Source organism: Magallana gigas, chromosome 2 (assembly GCF_963853765.1).
Source record: "Magallana gigas chromosome 2, xbMagGiga1.1, whole genome shotgun sequence".
NCBI lineage: Eukaryota > Metazoa > Mollusca > Bivalvia > Ostreida > Ostreidae > Magallana > Magallana gigas.
In genome coordinates this window covers 8,361,338-8,382,771 of record NC_088854.1, presented here as the reverse complement: position 1 = coordinate 8,382,771, position 21,434 = coordinate 8,361,338, and the positions used below count along the sequence as shown (strand labels likewise).

Genomic DNA, 21,434 nt, shown 5'->3' with positions numbered 1-21,434 from the left:
CAACCATATCATAAGAGATAAATGTATTTTTCTTAAAAAATTTCTCATGGTCATCTGATACATGTCATTGATCACTTTACCTAACATCATTAATATTATTAAAATTCAGAGGAACTGAACAGCAAATATTTGTTTTTGTATTACATTTTGAATAAAAATTATAGACGCTATCCATGCTGCTATTTTATATCATATCATAATGAAGTTCTATACAACATCTTACTTTGTTTGAACCTGGACTGGCTGATGGATGGCCGTGGTTTACGGGGCATTCCAATATTCTTCTCCTCCTCATCTAGCTCCTCAAGCTTGGCATGGTTTCCTGTCTTACTCGTGTCTGAGGGCGTCTCCAGCTGCTCCTCACCCTCCTCCTGTACCTCAGCCTCTGGTTCCTCCTCAATTACTGGCAACTTTGAGGATGGCTTCCTCTTGACTGTCTTGGGTTCTGGCATGGTGGAATATAGTTCCAGGAGATGACACAGGGTCTTCCAACACTTGGGAGTGGTAGCATTGAGCTCATCTATAAATGTTTTCTCAGTCACTGCCGGTGAGGACGTTTCTTCAATGTCGATTGCAACAGTTTTACTGAGGTTCAGGGACTGAGGAGGGGTGAGGACACAACTGGACTGGTTCCCCCTTCCATCTCTACCCTCAACTCCTCCTGGTGCTGTTTTACCTAATTCTTGAGATGAATCTGATTCCAATATATCAGATTTAACAGAAACAGGCAACCTTGCCTCTGGTTTCCATGTACTTTGGACCATTTCTGTTGGGCTAGGTCCATCTGATGTATCGGTATCACCACTGGAGTTCGACCCCTTAGATTCCTGTTTTCGGTGTGTTTTGGTCCAGTCATCAGCAGTATGGTTTTGTTTCAGTTCATTCCTTGTTTCTTCCACATTTTCAGCCATTGTTACAAACTGATGAATCAATCTTAGGAGAGGCATATCTACATGTTGTGTTACTGAATTACAGTTGATTGAGAAGTTTACTTGTAGAGTTGTTGGTTTGGCCTCAAGTTTGTGCATCGCAAAATTAAGCTGACAGTTTGGATCAAAAGCTTCTCCTGACTCTTTGGTTTCAAAATCTACTACATCCTTCATTCCAACACTAACACAGAAATCTTGGCAGAGGAAAGCTGGCATTTCATCTGTCAAGTTCAGCAATTTTGTGCGATGTTTCCTGCTCTTTCCTTTCCCTTTTCTTCTTCCTGAATCAGAAATCTCAATCTTCAAGAACTTTAATTTCCCTTCCAAAGATAGAGCTCCACCAAATTTCTTCATCATTGCCGAGGGTCTGACTCCTTCAACATGTAAACCCACACTCTGTAAGAAAGGTCTGAACAAGCTCTGTGCATCTGCTAGCTGCATGATGGACGTCAGGGTAGCAAACTGTTCATCTGTCAGATCCAGTTTGCTGTCCTCCTGACTCCAAGCACTTCCAAATGCATTGATCAAAGAGTCATGCCGCTTTATTGTAGGGTTATCATCAAAAGGCTGTTTGAAGTCGTCCTTCTGCATGGACATCCACTGGTACAGATCACTGATCTTATCTTCCTTGTTTTTCAAGATGGAGGACTTGGGCAATTCTGGTTTCATTGGGGTTGGAGGAGGAGTGTCTTCCATACTGTTTAAGCTTGCAGCTGCTGAGTGGAAACTGTAGGTACTATCGTTCCTGGCAAAATTTGGGGTCTGGAGGTTTGCACTGATTTTACTAAACAAATTAGTTTTGACTGGTGAGTCAAACAAACTAGTAGTTGGGGGAGTTCCCGAGCCAGTCTGGTGCAGTTTTCCAAAATATTTTTTTTTGAAGGAGGAATTCCTGCTTTCCCCTTCAGGAACCTCTACGTGCTCTGCAAGACTTGGGATGGATGCGGATTGGTGGACAGACCTCTCCTCTGACAGCAGCAGTGAGGCCCGCTCATCCACTGTGTCCAGTAACTCAGTATTGCTATCCATATCAAAAGAAATCTCATGGTCTTCCCCATTTTCTGGAGCAGCAAACTTCACTGTGTACGGTCTCATACTCTTCCGGTCTTTGAAACTCATTTTGGTCTGAGGCATGTACAGCAGGTTCTTCCACTGCCTGGTGAGGGCAAGGATGCCTTTCTGGATGGTGATCAGTTGAGGCATGGTGTCCGATTTTACCGCATCCTCCACTGGCTTTGTTCCCACTTTGTTAAGGTACCGCCTCAGGGCTGTGAGGAGCTGACAAGAAGGTTCTTCTTGTAGAATCTGGGCTAGGGTTGTTACTTTGCTGTACTTACTCTAAAGAGCCAAATAAAAATATCTGATTTCTACTGAGCAATAAAAAAATACGAAATGAGTGCTGGATAATCTAGGCAAATTCTGAATGAAAGTAATAATGTTTGACTGGATAAATTACTTTGTTTGGGAGCTTGATTCCCTCTACTTCCAGTGCATTGGTCATGATACAGGCGATGACTGCACTGGTTCTCCGAGTGAGGGTCAGCATCATACAGCGGATCTCACACATCAGACGGTCAGCAGGATTCAGCCAGGCATTGATGGCAGTGGTTGCAGTACTAAGCAAGTTCCAGTCCAACCTGTCAGTGTTCAGTAAATAGCATATGTATTGCATAATGAAATAGTGTGGGAAACTCATTTGGTCATCAGTAAATAGCACATGTATCCCATAATGAAATGGTGTGGGAAACTCATATGAAATGTACATTAAACCAAGAATTAACAAAACATGCTTATGTCTAAATCTGCAGAGATCCTTTACGAACCATTCTCTTTTTAATAGATCTGGTAGGTAACAATCTAGATGCTTTAATGTTTAAGGCATTAGTGCAGTACAGAGTTTGCATCAAGCACCAAAGAAAATCGAAGTCTTTCTTTTAGATTCAGGTTTTCTCCTTTAAAATATGATAATGTAGAAAAATAACCTGGTGAAGTCCACTTTCCGTTTGATGGAGATTGGAGGAGGAGCAGCGAAGTTAAGCCAGATGGTTTTGAGTTCCAGGATTCCACTGGAGGCGTCACCCTCAAGATCCTCAGCAATGTGAGGGTCACCAATACTGGAACAGCTGGAGGGAATGGACACCCTGGGGGGAGAATGGAAAAATTAATTACATGATGCCCAGTTCTTACATCTTTTATGATACATCTGTATGATGTGACCAGTCATACAGTCATACTATACACAACAGACAGTCAAAGTTTTCATGATAATCTGTGTATAGAGAGTAGCATGAAATAAAAGTATATGATTTATGACCAAAGAGTGAAAAAGAAAAAAAAATCTGCACCTTAATATCCATCTGCTTTTAACATTTAACCCATTTGAAAACAATGATTTTTTAAAATTAAAAATATTATTAAGGGGAGTTCTGGTTACAACATATACGATAGTGTTATTCTCAAAAGGATGATGGGGGGAACTCTCGTCATGAAAAAATTCAAAGAGCAAGGTACTGGAACGGTCAGATAGGCAAATGGAGACACCATTAAACAAAAACTTACTTTTTATTAAGTACAGTATCTGGATATTCCAAATTCATATATATTTGCCAACTTTTATCTATATCAAATATAAAAATATATAAACAATATTTTACCTTGAATCCCAGGAATGAAGTGAAGCTTCCTCTGTAGCATCCTGACGTTTCGGGGGTGCTTTCTTGGTAGGAGACACTGGCTCTTTCTTCTCTCCCAGATGCCATTCAATGTCCTGTTTGGTAGAATTCTGAATGTCTTCCAATTTACGGGAAATATTGTCCATTTTCTTCAGAAAATCTGCATCAGCAATGTCTTTGAAGCCAAGTCTTCTAACTGCAGTGGCCTTGATATCCTCCAAGCCACACTCGAACATGATGTATCCGATACCTCGATCATGACCTCGGTAAGATTCCCTACTTTCCTGACGTTTGAGCTTAGGAGTTTTCTTCTCCTCTTCGATGCTACCTTGTTTGAAAAGTTTGGGAAGAGTTCCCCCTCTACCATCACTATCTCGACTTGACTGTCTGCTGAACGATGCATTCCTGCCCACACGAGTTTTTGGGGACTGTAACATGGACTCGCGCCGAGCACTACTGTGTCTCCTCATCTTCATGAGCCCAGAGAAGGGGAACTCATCAAACTTAAACAGAACCTTCGACCTGTGTTCAGGGATAGCTGTCAAATGAATATCATCATCCAGGTAGTTGCTGTTTTTCAACAGTCTCTGTAACTGTAGATGGATTCTGGCTATATTCAATGTTCCTACATCCTCCTCCCGACACACTTCTATCAGCTGTTTGTCGGTCTGTCTCTCTGCAAAACTGACTTCAGTGTTTGTTCGGCCGGCCCGTTTCTTTGGGGACATCTGTGGGTTATTGACCTGGGAGACATCAGTGAAAGTTTTACACGAGTGACTGTTGGAGAGTAGCTGACATTCCACATTGTCGATACATAGAGCCAGCAGTGATACACACGTCAGGTCATGAAGGTTATCCAGGGCAGAGAAAGAGATCACCTCCTCTACTATACCAGCTTGTAGAACACAAATGTTGATCTACATTATAAAAAAAAAAAACCCACAGAAATACAGATTAATCATAAATAATATCCATATACTAACATGTGTATGAACCATGAAAACAGAAACTGCACATCTAAGAACCATTTTCTGGCATCTACTTTAGGGTTATAGATCGATGACTTTCAGTAACTTGTACATGTATATTGTTACCAAATGAACAAAAATCAAGATCTTAAACATTTGTTAATGACTGATACTGATGCACATGCTTTCTTGGGTGACTCAACAAACCTTAGATACGGTGAGTAGGGCCTGAATACTGGAGGTCTTCATCTCCCCCTCCTGATTGCGGCTGTCCGTACTGAACTGTCTCTCTGGGACCTGCTTCTCTGTGTCCTCCTCTCCAGATGTCTTGCCCTTCTTCAAGCGGTTCTGACGCTTCAGGCGCTCCAGACACTGGCTGTGTAGGCCATCAACAATAGAGGAGGGGTGCAGCAACATCAGAGTGGGAGTCACAGCCTCAGTATATCTATCCACCATTAAAATAAGTTATAATTCAGTCTCAGAGACTTACTGGCATAAGACCAATTCTTGCGAAGTACTTTCACTTTCCACCATTTAATTTTGCTTGCTTTATTGTAACTGTTCATTGAAATGGCAAGAAGTGGTACTTGCCAAGACTTGGTCCCATGGTACTACTAGTAGTTAGATTTTGTTATAAACCAGAAAGATGTTTTAATGTTACCTTTGAAAAGATTCCAGAAATAGGGGAGTGAGTGTGATATCCATTGATCCATGAAGTTTGACTACCCCTGTTGTGATGGAAGCATTTTCCAAAAGTGTTTCTTCCACTGTATCCCCTAAAAAGATCAACTTTATCAATACATTAAAATTAATTAAAACAAATGAATACCAATTTCTACATATGTGTAAAATTTTACCTTGTGAATTTTTTCCATCTACAGCAGTCCCCTGATCATGAACATTAGAGACAAGTTTTTCTTTGGCAGTCATAAGTCCAGGAGAAAACCCCTGTCTCAATCTCTTAAAATGTGGTAAACATGCTGGACTGTGAATATACTGAAGAGAATGACAGGCCGAGGACAAGGAGTAAGCTGATTGGTCATGCTTCATCTCACCAGATCCTTGGATTGGCTGAGGAGAGGACCAATCCTTGCACTCGTATTGAGTCAGGTGACCAGAGTAGCAGCTCATGAGTATTGGAGACTGTGTGATTGGTTTGTTCACTTGTCCATGTAAATCAACCATGGATATATTCTCCATGAATTCTGGGGAGTCCATTTCATCCAAATCATCACTTGAATCACTCTGATCTGTGGCAGCTGACTCAAAAGATGAGGAGGATCCTGTGGTTGATTCACTGTCTTGTCTTTCTGTCACTGGCCTCCTGACTGTTCCTGGTACAACTGTCTCATTGAACATATCAGTTTCTGCCAATCTCAGGGTCTGATCTTGACTTCCGGTGGATAACATGCTGTCATCAATGCTCCCACCAGACACAGCGGTAGTGTTCTCCAGATTGTCTTCCTCAGCCGAATAGTATCTCTCACTTTCCAATGACACAACAGAAAAAGTCTTTTCCTGTCTTAGACTCTTACTTGATGATGGCAAAGAAACATTAGACTTCGAAGTTCTTGCTAAATGGACATCTCCCAAGTCCATAGATACTTTCCGCCTGCCTTCCAACAGAGGAGAACTAGAGATACTGGGCATTTGTTTGGCAAGGCCCTCTTCCATGCTGCTAAGTCTGGATACTAAACTGCGTGTTTCCGACACGGGACTAGTGAGTGAGTCTTGTGGCAGGGACTCTGATCCTGGACTCACAGTCTTGTCCGAGAAATCTGCTCTCACTGAGCTGGAGTCCACATGATCCTTATTTTCAGTGAGAGAAGCATCCTGTTCAGCTTTGCTGACAGTAAGTGTGGAGCTGTTGTGGCTCAGTGAGCGGTCCTCTATCACAGTAATGTTGGTTCCGGGAGACTCAGGAGTCAATACATCACTCATATAACCCCTTGTGAAAGAGAAATTCTTTGCTGGGGAGAGTTCCCCATTATTTGGTAAAACATCAAACACAAGCTTGTCTGTGACTAACAAGCTCTGTCCAAACCCTGGGTCCTGTCCCTGAGGGGACACCTGTAGAACTGCTTTAGAGGTAGCTTCCTTTGTTTTTCGATGACTGAAAAATCCAACTCCATTCCTATTTCTTCCAAAAAATGCACATCCTCCATGACAACCACATTTTCCAACAACAGTTGGCTGAGTTTTCAGTTCATTCACTGACCAAAGAAACCACAACCGTTTTGTTTTTTTGTCATGAATTCTTAAAAATCTGTCCTGCAGAACATGAAAATCTGGATTTGGCAGAGCCATAGCAGCTTCAGCATCAAGAGGTCCGAATATCAAGCTTCCAGATTCCAGCCATATTTCTGGGTGAGTGTTTTGGTATTTGAGGACAGATGATGCGATGAACTGTCGCAGTGAAATGTTCTCGACCCGCCCGGTGATTCCTGCCCTGGTGTTGGTTCCATGAAGGTTACAGGTTGACATTTTCACTGTACTGACCTACAGAGAATTATTAAATGTCAGTCAATGTTCTTCAAATTAAAATAATTGATTGACATCAATCTCAAAACTTTTTTTAAAAAATACATGTTATGTTTTAATTTATTAAAATCAAAATAACCGTACACAAATATTGGGGACAACTTATGAAATCATTTTTATTAAAAAATAAGAACATTTGTGTTTAAGAGTGTTGTTCATCGTTCCTTTCTGGTTGAGGAAGTTAGATGACTACTCTCACCTGTACATCTAATTTTTAATTTAAAACATAGGTAATCATAGATTACTAAGCTCACCGAGACGGAGCATCACCCTTATGAGACATCACCTTCATAAGACCACCTTTATCATTTTATATGAAAATCATACTTTATGATCTTGGATATTCATGGATTCTGTTTTGACAAAATATCGTATATCATCTGATATCTGATTTTTTTATGATAATCATATGTTAATATGTTAATCAATACAATGATATAAAATTAAATATTGCATCATGTCATATTTCTAATATAATATATATCATATAATAAATAAAATACCGTAATAAACAATAATGAGATTTGATATTGTAACGTATGATATGACATTGTATTGTGTTATACCTTATTGTATTTGATCACATAATACAATATCATAAAATATAATACAATATAGTATCATATTACAATATCATATTACATAATACATCATAACACTGAAACATGATATTTTATTGTATAATATAGAATGATATTGTATTGAATGAAACTGAAACATATTTGATACATTATATGATATTATATCATATAATGCAATATAATTTGATTCCAACATTGTATCTTATCAAATGATACAATATTATGTGATATGGTAAAATATTATAAAATACATTATTATATTATACATATTGCATCATATGACACAATAAAATATATTACAATATCATATAATACAATTTCATGTGATATGATAATATATCATATAAACCAATATCATATCATATAATATCGTATGATACAATATTATATAATATAACAATATCATATAATACAATTTCATGTGATATAATTCTATATTACTGAAACCAATATCATATTATAAAATATTGTATGATACAATATTATAGAATATACAATATTGTATCATAGGATACAATATAATATTTTGCAATATCTTATGTAATTGTATCATGTGATAAAATAATAAATTAAAAATACAATATAATATTATACAATATTGTATCATAATATACAATACTATACATAACAATATCATGATACATAATCATATCATAAAATATCAAAAAAATTGATACAATATCATATTGTATCGTATAACTTTTTATAATATAACATATGATATCATATTGTATCATATCAAACAATATTGTTTCATATCATATAATACTTTATCATAGGAATCATGTTATATCATTTATCAACAAACACATCTATCTATCGAGCTGGTTTGAGTGAGGTAGGAGATTTCTTTAGCATCCTTGATAATGGAGATCAAGCTCTGCTTCTGAAGCAACCTCTGCATTAAATTTATAATAAAGTTAAATCAACTATGCAAGCTATCATCTATAAAACATGTGACCTGTTCCAAAAAACTAAACCTCATCCAGCATCCGAAACCTATGGCTCAGATTCAGCATTCAAGCCCATCAGGTGCATTTGTATCATAAGACGCATCATCCATGCAATTTTGGTGAAGTTTGGACCAGTAATAACTAAGATATCATCATCAGAGGGCACTAGCAATTAAAACCTTAACTTCCTCCAGCATCCGCAACCTATGGCTCAGATTCAGCATCCATGCCTGTCAGGTGCATCTGTATCATAAGACACACCATCCATTCAAGTTTGGTGAAGTTAGGACCAGTAATAACTAAGATTTATTTTTTAGCATCCTTGATAATGGAGATCAAGCTCTGCATCTGAAGCTACCTCTGCGATTCATTCATATTACAGTTAAATCAACTATGCAAGTTTGAAATAGTGCTATCATCTATTAAACATGTGACCTGTTCCTAAAAACTTAACTTTATCCAGCATCCGAAACCAGACTATGCATTCAAGCCTGTCAGGTGCATCAGTATCATAAGACACACCATCCATGGAAGTCTGGTGAAGTAAGGACAAGTAATAACTAAGATATCATCATCAGAGGGCACCTGTTTCAAAAACTTTATCTAACCAGCTCTTAAAACCTTAACCTCCTCCAGCATCCGAAACCTATTGCTCAGATTCAGCATTCAAGCTTGTCAGGTGCATCAGTATCATAAGACGCACCATCCATACAAGGTTGGTGAAGTTAGGACCAGTAGTAACTAAGATATAATCATCAGAGGGCACCTGCAACAAAAACTTAACCAGCTCTAAAAACCTTAACCTCTTCCAGCATCCGAAACCTATTGCTCAGATTCAGCATTCAAGCTTGTCAGGTGCATCAGTATCATAAGACGCACCATCCATACAAGTTTGGTGAAGTTAGGACCAGTAGTAACTAAGATTAATCATCAGAGGGCACCTGCAACAAAAACTTTAACCAGCTCTAAAAACCTTAACCTCTTCCAGCATCCGAAACCTATTGCTCAGATTCAGCATTCAAGCTTGTCAGGTGCATCAGTATCATAAGACGCATCATCCATACAAGTTTGGTGAAGTTAGGACCAGTAGTAACTTAGATATTGCTATCAATGGGCACCCGCAACAAAAACTTTAACCTGCTCCAAAAACCTTAACCTCCTCCAGCATCCGAAACCTACAGCTCAGATTCAGCATTCAAGCTTGTCAGGTGCATCAGTATCATAAGACGCATCATCCATACAAGTTTGGTGAAGTTAGGACCAGTAGTAACTAAGATACTGCTATCAAAGGGCACCTGCAACAAAAACTTTAACCTGGTCCAACAACCTTAACCTCCTCCAGCATCCGAAACCTATAGCTCAGATTCAGCACTCAAGCCTGTCTGGTGCATCAGTATCATAAGGCACACCATCCATGCAAGTTTGGTGAAGTACAGACCAGCAGTAACTAAGATACTGCTATCAAAGGGCACCTGCAACAAAAACTTTAACCTGGTCCAACAACCTTAACCTCCTCCAGCATCTGAAATTTAGGACCCAGATTCAGCATCCAAGTCTTTCAAGTCCATAAGTAGGTCCAGATGCATCATCCATGCAAGTTTGGTGAAGATAGGACAAGTAATAGCTTAGATACAGGACCTGCAACAAAAACTTTAACCAGGTCCGGACGCCGACGCCGACGCCGACGCCACCGCCGACGCCGAGGGTATAGCATAAGCTCTCCTTGACTTCGTCTCGGTGAGCTAAAAAAACCCAATTACTTTGAAGACAGCACCAAACTGTTTTGTTATCTTTTTGGTTGAGGTGGTAAGATGACTCCCCATACCTGTACATTGAGGGCAGTGCCACTCTCCACCAGACAGAAGTTGACAGAGTCAAGTGACAGTCGGACCATCTCATACTTGATCTCTTCTGAAGTGGGGCATGGAAAGTTGTACTGGGTCAGCATGCGACACTGGGGCTGGGGCAGCATGTGCTGACACAGTTTATGGGGCTGGGGCCGCTCCATGCTGTTTTCTGGGTCCTCCACCAACATGATAAATGTCTGGATAAACTCCACCAGATTCTGAAGCTGTTCAGAAATATAATGTAAATAAGAAACTTATCTTTGCATATTTGCATGTAAATGTCAGTAAATATCAAAAGAAAACAGCTAATACATATACAATGTCCACAAGAAACTGATAGAAATACTTTTGATTACCTGGGCTGAGGTCAGTTTGCCAGTGAAGTCCCCTATGATGGCCTCCACCAACCAACCATATTCCAACGTCTCACTGTCCAATGGCAGGCCTTCGTGTGAGAACATAGCATGACCTCTGACCTGTAACCCTGACAACCCAAGATGACCCTCGTTGAGCTGTTTTGAGCCATTCTCCCTCTGAAAATAAAAGGTCAATCAACTACAAAATGTACATATAGGATTTAACATATTAAACTGAATTTAAAGTTAAAAAATAATATTTACCGGTACATAAAAATTTAATAAAGTTTTATTCACAAGTAAATGCATTTTAAGAAATAATGTATATCAGACAAATGTAAAAGCAAATTTGAAATCTTCCTTCTTTGTTGTTAACGTAAATAGTTTTAGAATACTGCCAGGCACAATGGAATGACACTTACTGACACTGTGTCTTTGGCTATAAGGATGACTGGAGACAGAAGTAGCTGAAGCTTGGTCTCTTTGTACGCTTTGTCCATCTCAAAGCACAGTCTATCCAGCATGATACTTGGGCATGGCAAGTCATCCATGTTACAGTTCTACAGTATATCAATTATGTATTCTTCATGAAGGTAACTAAATATACATTTCATTGAAAAATATCCATATAAACTTCATGTGTACACAATTGTCTGACATGCATGTTTGAAGAAAATGTACATGTACATGTATGTAGATTGAAAGTAAAAGTAGATGTATAGATCATTATTTACCTTCACTAGATGGCCATGAATTTCATGTATAGCTACAGACACAGTGACAGCAAATGGACGATAATATCTCTCATCAAATGGCTTTGGCTGTGAATACTTCTCCTCAGACAGGGGACCTAGATTACCCTGTCCACTCTTCCTAGGGGTCTGGTTTGCATCTTCAAAATCTGTAAACTTCTGATCTTCTCCTAAGTAGTTTTCCTGAAAAAGAATTAATTTGTCAAAATTTATGATGTTTTCTTAACAGTTTACCATTTTCTTCAATTCCTATATCTGTAGTTTGTACCATTGATATTAATATCCTGGTTGTTTACTTGTATGTTAATAGATACTGTATGGAAACCAAAAGAAGAGCAATGTTACCTTGACATGGAGGAAGTTTCTCAGCAATGACCCATAAACACAAAGCATAGAGGGAGCCACCTCTAATTCCACAGCAATCAAGTCAGAATCCATCTCTCCTGGGTCAAAGTTGTCTGGAGGCTGGAGGTGGAGGTACTTGGAGGGTCGGAGGGGGGCGGTGAGGGACTCTTCATCCGACGGGGCCTGCTGGAGGAGGACAGGCATTGGGTGGTAATTGTAGCCAATGCTGATGGCCACATTGGAGGTGGTCCAACAGTCAACCCAGCCGTCACTGTCAAAAATCAAAAGAGAAACTGTGGTCTGTGCTCTGAATTTATCATAATAATTCTGATAAACATTGCTTTTAAAAATCTTTCAATAACTACCAGAAATGTATACTGGCATCAAGAAATAAAATATTAGAGTTCAGCTGAAATCAAGAATTTCAGATCAGAGCACCAAATCAACTGTTGAGAACTGCATTGCAGCAAAACTTTCTACATAACACACAACTTTATCATAAACCTATGTCTTGTATAATTTCAGACCTCCTTTGAGTCATCCTTCTCCACTGCTTTTTCTCTGAACCGAACGGTTCCTCCATGATTTTCCCATTACGATCCATCAGCTTCACGTTCTTAGACAAAGCCTCCAGAACATGGCGGCTTGTGTTGTTAACAGGCAGATACAGGCGACAAAATGCATTCTCTCCCTAATCAAAAGCAATTACTATTAATAGTTTTTAGAACATTCAAAGAGGACAATTCTGCAAACATTACATTTGGCTGTGTATTCTTTTTAATGTTTTTGGCTTAAAGCCACTTCTGCTATTAACTTAAGAACATCACATTATGCCATTCATATATGTGCAAGAATAGGCACACTCAGAATACGCTAATTCAAATCAAACCTAACTCATTGAAAAAATCATTTCTGCCAAATATTGTACACGCTATATATAATAACTTCACAGTATATTACACACTGCTGATGGGACTTTATCACTGACCTTGAAGACAAGTCCAACATGAACTGTATCTGGTAAAAAGTCGGTGTAGGGTAAAACTAGGGACATGTCCAGAAGATCTCCACAGAAAGCTATCTGTGCTGTAAGTAGAAGTAATCAATCAATGCTCACATAGCAAGAAATTTACATGGAAGGGCTAGTCAATGTAAATTAAGATTTTGAAAGAAAAATTATCTCAGAAACATTTTTACATGCTCATGTAAAGTGTCTATCATTATGCATGACCGATAAATGGCTACCATTTTCTGGCTGATGAGAGGAGGTGTCAATCCAGTTGTACTCATTGGTCACCAGAATCAGCTCAAACTCCTTGATCTGAAAGTTAATGGTCCAGGTGTACGGCACGAAGTGATAAAGGTCCGGGACCGTCTTCACTGACCAATCATTGATCAGGTCTGTTAAAAAAAAAATCACAAGGTGTTAAAATTCAATTATAAACTTTTTTAAGATTAACTATAAGGCATATAAAAGAATAATTTTGAGTTTGGATTTAAAAACAGTTATTTGTACAATGTATTTGCGACATCTAAAATACATGTACATGTGAAGTTTGACTTTAAATACTTTAAATAATATTTAAAATAAACTCAACTTAGAATGTTGAATATTTTATTATCAAAAATTGTTTGCTTTAAATTCTAAAAGAATCTACTGTACAATTGACTATAAAGATGTCATTCTCTTTACCTGAGAAAAAATGTTTGTGATCAAATATCAGACAAAAGGCGGTTTTGCAGGCGATAAAATCACACGTCCAGTCCTGATGGCTGTTCCATGAGGGGGGGTAGGATGCCTTCACTGTAAACTGTCAGGTATAAATACTTTGTTATTAAGTGAATGTTATCTATACAATCTATACATGAAATTTGTGAGTGAGGTTTGTGAAACAATATCAAACTTTAGACCTTCGCTATATAATTCAGTTAATTTTTTGTTATATGGACAAATTCAATAAGATCTTTTAACAGCAATATGAATGAAAATCAATATAAATACATTCATATCAACAGTGTCACAGTAAACTGACATTTTGTAATCATTCACTAAGACAGTGGTAGTTTATGTATACACATCCTAGAGCTCTACAACATAAAACACATTGTACTTTGTATATTATGTTAGTACCTCAAAAGTTTCACACTCGACCAGTGAGCGGTACTGTAGACTAGTGGTGGCATCCACCAGTAGCAACTGACCATGGACCGTACTGGTGAAACCATCGGGGCTGGTGATCCAGGGCACCGTGACCTCTACATACGACCCCTGACTGGTGCTCATGTGAATGGCCTGGGTCTCCTGCAATCAGAAATTGATAATCAGATATATTAGTACATACAAGTAGTACACAGGTTCACTGTGCACAGAAATTGTGATGTTTGCCAGTAATTATCATTCCAGTAGTTTTCTTAATGTAAACTCAGAATTGTCAATATGCATTTAATTTACTAGATATCTTTTCCAAATGCTATAAAAATTTAAGACAATACACAGTACATATAATAAGTATAATGTAAATAGGATGTACAATGAAAAAGTTCCATTTTCCTTAAACACAGTCTGATATTGAAATCTCCTTTTTAAGTATAAAAGAAAATGTAACAGGACTCCAATCTTACAGAATCTTTTGTAAACAGGATGTCGATGGTTGAAGTCTGCATGAGGTTCATCATGAATTCAAACTTCTTGTAGTTCCTGTACTCCCCCGGTTTGGCCTCCTCTGTGGGGACCATGTCCTGGTAGTCGGCGGGGTAGAAAAACTTCCACAGCAACTCTCTGTAATGGAACGAAAACATAGCTCGAAACAAAAGACTGAAACCACAGCATTCCCTGTAAAGGAACAAAGAGGAAAAGTACATAAATCCTCCAAAGAATTAAAGACCAAAATTTTGAAACCATAGCAACTCCCTGAAAAAAAAAATTATGAAGAAAATTTAAATTTCAACTAACCATATGTAAAGAATCAAATACAAAGAAATTGACAGTCTTATGCCTTTGCCATATTGCTCAGAGTATGAACCAGACACAAACAAGAAAATTTAAATTTCAACTAACCATATGTAAAGAATCAAATACAAAGAAATTGACAGTCTTATGCCTTTGCCATATTGCTCAGAGTATGAACCAGACACAAACAGATTATCAGAAAGACCGGACATCCAGAGGAATAGGTGAGTCTACATCACGATTAAGCCCTCCAAAAGACAGACATATTAAAAGGAACAATTTATAATATAATAGCATTTCAAAGAACAATGTACCTCTGTTTATCAACCCAAGGGCCATAGTTGATGTCTGTGTTTTTGCCACACTTTACGTCCATTCCCAGACAGGGGTACGTCCTGCGGACCACGGTTTCTCCATCAGCCAGCTCCACACTCTCTGGTTCATATGGAACGATTCCTGGGGGAAATAATTGCAAAGGGTCATTCAACAATTACAACTTATACAGCTAATTAATGCAAAAAGACAAAGAAGGAAACAACGTGATTGACTACTTGTAGCAACAATACCTGGTTCATCCATATAAAAATGAATGTCAATCTTTCTGGTTTGTAGAACTATGAATCCTTCTCCCATGTATCTTGGTGCTCTGAATTCAAAGCATGCAGTAAAAAAGTTTCAAAAATAAATGTTCATTAAAAAATGAAATTTTATGACACACACTAAACTCATTCACATGTATTGTACACGTATAAGTGAAACATCTGAAATTATCTTATGATTTTTAAAAATTCATTATCAATAAATTCCTGCATGATTGTATAAAGTATGTAGGGGACATATTAACTCACTCATCTAAAGGGCCGGTGTACTTGTTGCTCTGTACAAACATGAGCTTGAAGTTCTCTGCTTTCCCCGTGGCGTCGTGCATGAACTGGTCAAATGGAGTGGAAGCTGGCTTGGTGGTGTAGGTAAAGTGACCATCCTCAAAACTGAAGATCAGGGAATGTGGAACTAGGTGGTTTCCAAAAATGATTCTTCCCTACAATAATTGTGTGAATATCTTTAATATTCATTATATTCCATCCCAGTTTTTAATTTGTTGAATAATTAGCCATCTTGTTTCTTACAGTACATGTATGTACACACAATATTCAAAATATATCAAATGAACATACTGCATATAGAAAATAATATCACATATGTCTTTCATAAATTACATGGTTCTTATCATTTGAAAACTATTCACAAATCTTTATGACCACAACAAACATAAAATTAATATAATTTGCAAAGATAGCTTATAACAATTAACATAACTTTTCGCTATATCGCAACAGTATACATTTACTTAATAAAACAAGAAACATTAATACTTTAAAAGCTTAAAATATCATCTTCATGAACAAAATATGCCTAAATGAATTAATAATATTTCATATTGAAGAGATGTCTTTCTACTATGTTTTTATGTAAATAATCGCAAATGATTCTAAAATTTGATTTGGACTGATTTGAAAGCAGTGGGGGACTTACTGATGACATTTCCACTTTGATGACTGGAATGAGATCCCTCCAGTTTATATTGGACACATTTGTAGCGCTGGAGTCAAAGAGAAATGCATATTTTAAGTTCATTAACCCAAATAAGTTACACTATAAAATTAATTTTTAAATAGAGTGCATCCAATTTCAGGTAATTAAATCATCTCCTGTGCACGTTTTGACTATATACAATGTAAGGAGAAAATTGCCACAGAAATAAAGATCATACATGAACTGTGGCAATACTGAATGTTTTTCATTACTTGAAAACTTAATTGTGAAAGGCTTAATATTATTTGCCATTTGATACCTCAATTTAAAATATCAAATGTTTACATCTACTGAATATTAATTTCCAAAATAAAATGATTGTTATTCATGATCCATTTAACAATCTGGTAAGATCAAGTATTTTAAACCAATTTGCTCATGTATTAATAAATGAATTCCTTAACTACATTTTAACAACTCATACAGACAGGATTGAAATATTTCAAATATTAACATATAACAATATTTTGATGTATTTGACCAGTACTCATTATTGATTTAGGAGAATTTAAAGAGTGTTGATTTTGTATTGTTTTCCAGCAAATTCTTCAATCTATATATCTGCATGAACCAGAAAAAAAAGCAATGAATTTTTATTACTAGGATTTCATTCTGAGATTAAATCATTGGTGATGACTGACATAAGAAGCAATGATCTGCTAACTGACATAAATGCTAAGTTAAACTATAGGGCAGTGTAGAGCGGACCTAAAGAATATCATATTAGAGCAGTAAGCTGTAATCAAGGTGACATTACTTTTTTATATACTTATTCACATAAGAACTCACAGATATTCAAGGTTATTTAAATATATACATCAATCTTTGCAAGTATTCAAACATAAAATTCATAAATATTTCCTTGTCAAATAGAATGTCTTCCTTTCAAAATTGTTCATGTTTACAAAGGCATGTGGGGAAATTAGAAAGATATCGACAACCCCTGTGAAATCAATCTATTTACCTGCTTTTAGTGTTAGAGTTTGCTTCCACAGGGTCAGTCAAATTTGCACTGCTGCCAAACAATTTATCTAGTCTGTCGTATGTGCCCACTTTATTGTAGACATGTATTTGAAATCCATCTAAAAACATCTGAACCCTTGTTTCCATGTGTGACAAGTCTAAAAATACAATTGATCAATGATTAGAATTAGTTTGAAAACAAAAATGTATGATTAACTGTTGTGATTAACAGTTGTAAAATGTTACCGGTATTAAAAAGATTACACTTACCTAAATAACAGACATGATATTGCAATATTATAAATTCTGAATTGAAAACAAAGATCATGCAGATTTTGGTAGTAAACTTTAACCATTTATTTTATTGACTGAAGTAAGTTACTTCACTTATGGAAAGAATACTGTAGATACCTAAATAAATGCGAGGAATTAATATGTGCATAAAATTGTGAGAAGAACACTTTGTGGATTTTAAAATCCAGATAATTATAAATCTAGATATAAACTAAGCATAACTATTATAAAAGTTTGGCATTTGCTATTTTATATTCTCACACTTTGATGCAAAATGGTTGAATTGCAGAATTTATAAGTACTCAGGTAAAATAAGAAATCTACAGTACTTTGCCAAGAAAGAAAATGATGCATGTTATAAATTTATAAATTTGCCTTTCCTTCCTGTTATATCTTTAAGAAATTATACAACTTATGAAAAATATTGATATTCTAATACATGTAATTGCACTTGCTTCTAAATACTTCAACACAACAAAATCTTTTAATTGATAGTTTGCAAAATCATTCAAAATATAGTCATATGGAAAACTTAATATAAACAACATACCTTCAGTAAGATCTTTTGGAATGTATTTCTGCCACCATTTGAATATAATCCACCCATACTGTATTCTCACTGAGAAATCCTCAGTTATGTAATGGAAATCTCGTATCATGATTTTTCCAGACAAAACAGAAAAGGAAAATGATCCTAAAATAGAAAATATTTTTCTGCATTAAATCTCAGTGATGTAAAATTTATATAAACTAAAGGAGCTTGGCAACCGTTTACATTATACAAATAATAATGATACTTGTGGTATATGTGTGAAGTCCTTTTGGAAACATTAGAGAGGTTGAGATTTAAAACACGTACGGGAACGCGAACATGTGTTAAAACTACACGTACACGCTTTTGTAATTTATCAGTTGAGACTTTTTAACTTGTAGGATATAAACATGTACGTAGATCGACGCAGTTTTGTGACATGAATTTATTTAGTTAATTCCAAATAAATGGTAAATTTCTTATCAATTTTCATGCCAATAAAGTTTAAATCTATATAATGTAGAATACAGTCACTCATCAATAAGATTTTATTTGTTGTAAAAAGCTACACTTTGTACTTTCCTGTAGATGACACAAGTTTAGAAAACGTGTAGAAACCATGTTGTCACAAAAACTGATGACGTAATGCGCGAAGAATTTAGGTGATTCCCCTAGTTCAAGTACTCATACCCATACATGTTTGAAATCTCAAATTCTCTATTGTTTTAGCCGTAAATGCAGAAAATATGTAGCAAGATAACAAATATTACATGTACTTACCAAAACTTATGTGTCCATATTTGACAAACTTGTTGAGAATCCAGGTAATTACCAACCCAAATACCCGTGAGTTGTAAAGAGTGATGTAAATAACCCAGGCCTGGGCCAGGAAAATCGACAAGAAGAACACGTAGATGGAGGATGAAGGCAGGTTGTCCTGTATGTCCCGTATAAAGGAGTCATCGTTGTTCGTTTTATTTTTATTTACCAGCATTTCCTGGAGATTTAGCTCGTCAGACTCCATGTTGACCGAACTCAGCTTTTCGTTTATTTCACTTTAAGCAGTTTTTAAACGTTTGTAACATGTCCCCTGCCATAACTCACCATCAGTGACCTGTCACTCTAAACAGCTAAAGACCTTTCTGTTACGCAGTACTGTATTTGAATATGCTTCCCGTGTAGCAATGTTGCTACAGGGATAAATAAGGAGGCAAGACACAGAGCATGGCAATTTTTTTAGACTCTGCTTCTTTAAAAGTTTGTTAGTTTAAGCATTTCGTTCTTATTGAGCTACATATTGAATTTTTCACTCACTTGGAGATCAGGAAGAATCGATCATTCAAAACCGGATATTACAGGTGTGAAAAATTAGTTGAAAAGAAACCAATCGATACAACTATGAATGTCCCGGGAAAAGTCAAGTCATAGTTTCAGATTTCAGTGGCGTCGTTGTTATTTTGTAAAGAAAAATGATAACTACAATTCAGTTGAATGTCTAGCAATACGTAGCCTTTTTTATCTTCTCATATCGGTACATTAATTTGCGGGTCTACTCGATCCCGGCTTTGCCTCTTACGGCCCTTTCCCCAACCCACATTCTCTGCCCAAATAAAACTAAGGGAAAACAATAATTACTAAATTTGACGAGCAACAAAAATGATAAAAACCCTAATAAATTCAAGTAGGAAAAATATATGATATGTGTAAATAAAGAAAGAGAGAGAGAGAGAGAGAGAGAGTCTCTCTCTCCTTTTTTTAAAATCTTATTTCTTATAATATGAAGAATGTGGTGTCCATTTTGTTGTCTATCTCTAACAGCTTAAACCGTTGTTAATTTACTAACGTTGTTTGTACCCCGACCCCATCCGCGTAGATCCACGAATGTGTATGATTGTTCAGCTGTTGGCACTGACATCGATTTTTTACTAATGGCCAGGAAATTATTAACATCAATCATTATTTGTCCAAAAGAGGTTATATGGTTATATATATAAACATTTGTGTTTCAGTAGATATCAAGGAATGAAACTAAACTATTTTTAACTTACTATACTTTCATGTTAAATACTGAAATCTGATTGGCTTAGACGCAGTTGATAATCCGTTCTATTTCCCTCAGCGTTAGCAACACACTTGGCAACGGGTAACACTATAATAAATAGTGCCTGTTTGGGAGGATAACAGTTGAAATTGACACCCCGAGGAAACCATTGTCAACCGACGCGAAGCGGAACGGATTACCAACTGCGTGTAAACCAATAAGATTTTAGTAATAACATGAAAGTTTAATAAAAAAAATAAATACTGCCTGTTTGGGAGGGTAACTGTTAAAATTGACACCCCGAGAAAACCATTGTCAACCTCCGCTTCGCGTCGGTTGACAATGGTTTTCTTGGGGTGTCAATTTCAACAGTTACCCTCCCAAACAGGCACTATTTATATAATGTATCGTTTACAGACCCCGGCCAATCCCAGGATTATACGTGGGTTTGAATGTCAGGGTGAGAATCAATGTTCTCTTTGTATTGTTTGTGGGTTGTCCTTTGGCCGGACCATTTGTTGAGAGAGAACACAACGTTGCTATCCGTTGGTATTTGAGCTACTGTTAAATTCATTTATATTATTGCAATTTTCACATAAATTGTGGCAGAAATGTACAGCCATATACTAGATAGGTGTATCCTTGCAGTTTAGAGCTAAATGTATTGATGTTTAAGGATCTTATAATATTTATATATTTGTAGGTGACTTGCTCAATAAAGCCAAAGTTGAATAAAATTTACGGCATCTTGTAGTTCAAACAGAATTTTGAGAAATTTTGGGAATATTTGACTGTTGTAAGAACTTAAAATATGCTATCTTTGAAAACCTTCGTAAACATTGCATGTTATTGGAGTTTATTTCTTTGAATATTTCAAGACAAGGCGTTTCATTTTATCAGTGTCGTTAAAAATTGCTACGGTCTTTTGGTGTAAGTAAATTTATCTAGCAGATATTGTGTGAAATGAAGTAAGCTCTTTATACCATACGATTCTCTATAAATACAACAAAAGATTAATGACTCATTTCTGTTAAAGATTTGTTATCTCCGTCATAAGTTTTCAAAAGGGAGTCCCGAGATTGTTTGCAATTTCATTATGACTTAAGGTCTTGTACTA

At 36.6% G+C, this 21,434-nt stretch overlaps 1 protein-coding gene across 5 annotated transcripts in view; it reads right to left on the bottom strand.

Annotated features, from left to right (window-relative positions):
• Positions 1-19,667, bottom strand: part of LOC105344891 (bridge-like lipid transfer protein family member 1) — a 44,049-nt gene extending 24,382 nt beyond the window's left edge. For all 5 annotated transcript variants that reach the window (XM_066074835.1, XM_066074839.1, XM_066074836.1 and 2 more), the window contains exons 1-25: positions 19,057-19,667; positions 18,295-18,438; positions 17,452-17,608; positions 16,428-16,494; positions 15,743-15,933; positions 15,461-15,540; positions 15,209-15,350; positions 14,567-14,723; positions 14,076-14,246; positions 13,638-13,755; positions 13,190-13,345; positions 12,933-13,030; positions 12,472-12,635; positions 11,945-12,215; positions 11,582-11,782; positions 11,270-11,407; positions 10,848-11,024; positions 10,470-10,715; positions 5,427-7,068; positions 5,231-5,345; positions 4,777-5,014; positions 3,584-4,518; positions 2,912-3,070; positions 2,386-2,566; positions 224-2,267 (exon numbers count right to left, since the gene is read on the bottom strand). In XM_066074835.1, coding sequence (XP_065930907.1) covers positions 224-2,267; positions 2,386-2,566; positions 2,912-3,070; positions 3,584-4,518; positions 4,777-5,014; positions 5,231-5,345; positions 5,427-7,068; positions 10,470-10,715; positions 10,848-11,024; positions 11,270-11,407; positions 11,582-11,782; positions 11,945-12,215; positions 12,472-12,635; positions 12,933-13,030; positions 13,190-13,345; positions 13,638-13,755; positions 14,076-14,246; positions 14,567-14,723; positions 15,209-15,350; positions 15,461-15,540; positions 15,743-15,933; positions 16,428-16,494; positions 17,452-17,608; positions 18,295-18,438; positions 19,057-19,300 — 8,236 coding nt within the window. In that variant the 5' untranslated portion in view covers positions 19,301-19,667. The remainder of the gene's footprint in view (positions 1-223; positions 2,268-2,385; positions 2,567-2,911; positions 3,071-3,583; positions 4,519-4,776; positions 5,015-5,230; positions 5,346-5,426; positions 7,069-10,469; positions 10,716-10,847; positions 11,025-11,269; positions 11,408-11,581; positions 11,783-11,944; positions 12,216-12,471; positions 12,636-12,932; positions 13,031-13,189; positions 13,346-13,637; positions 13,756-14,075; positions 14,247-14,566; positions 14,724-15,208; positions 15,351-15,460; positions 15,541-15,742; positions 15,934-16,427; positions 16,495-17,451; positions 17,609-18,294; positions 18,439-19,056) is intronic.
• Between the last annotated feature and the right edge of the window lie 1,767 nt (positions 19,668-21,434).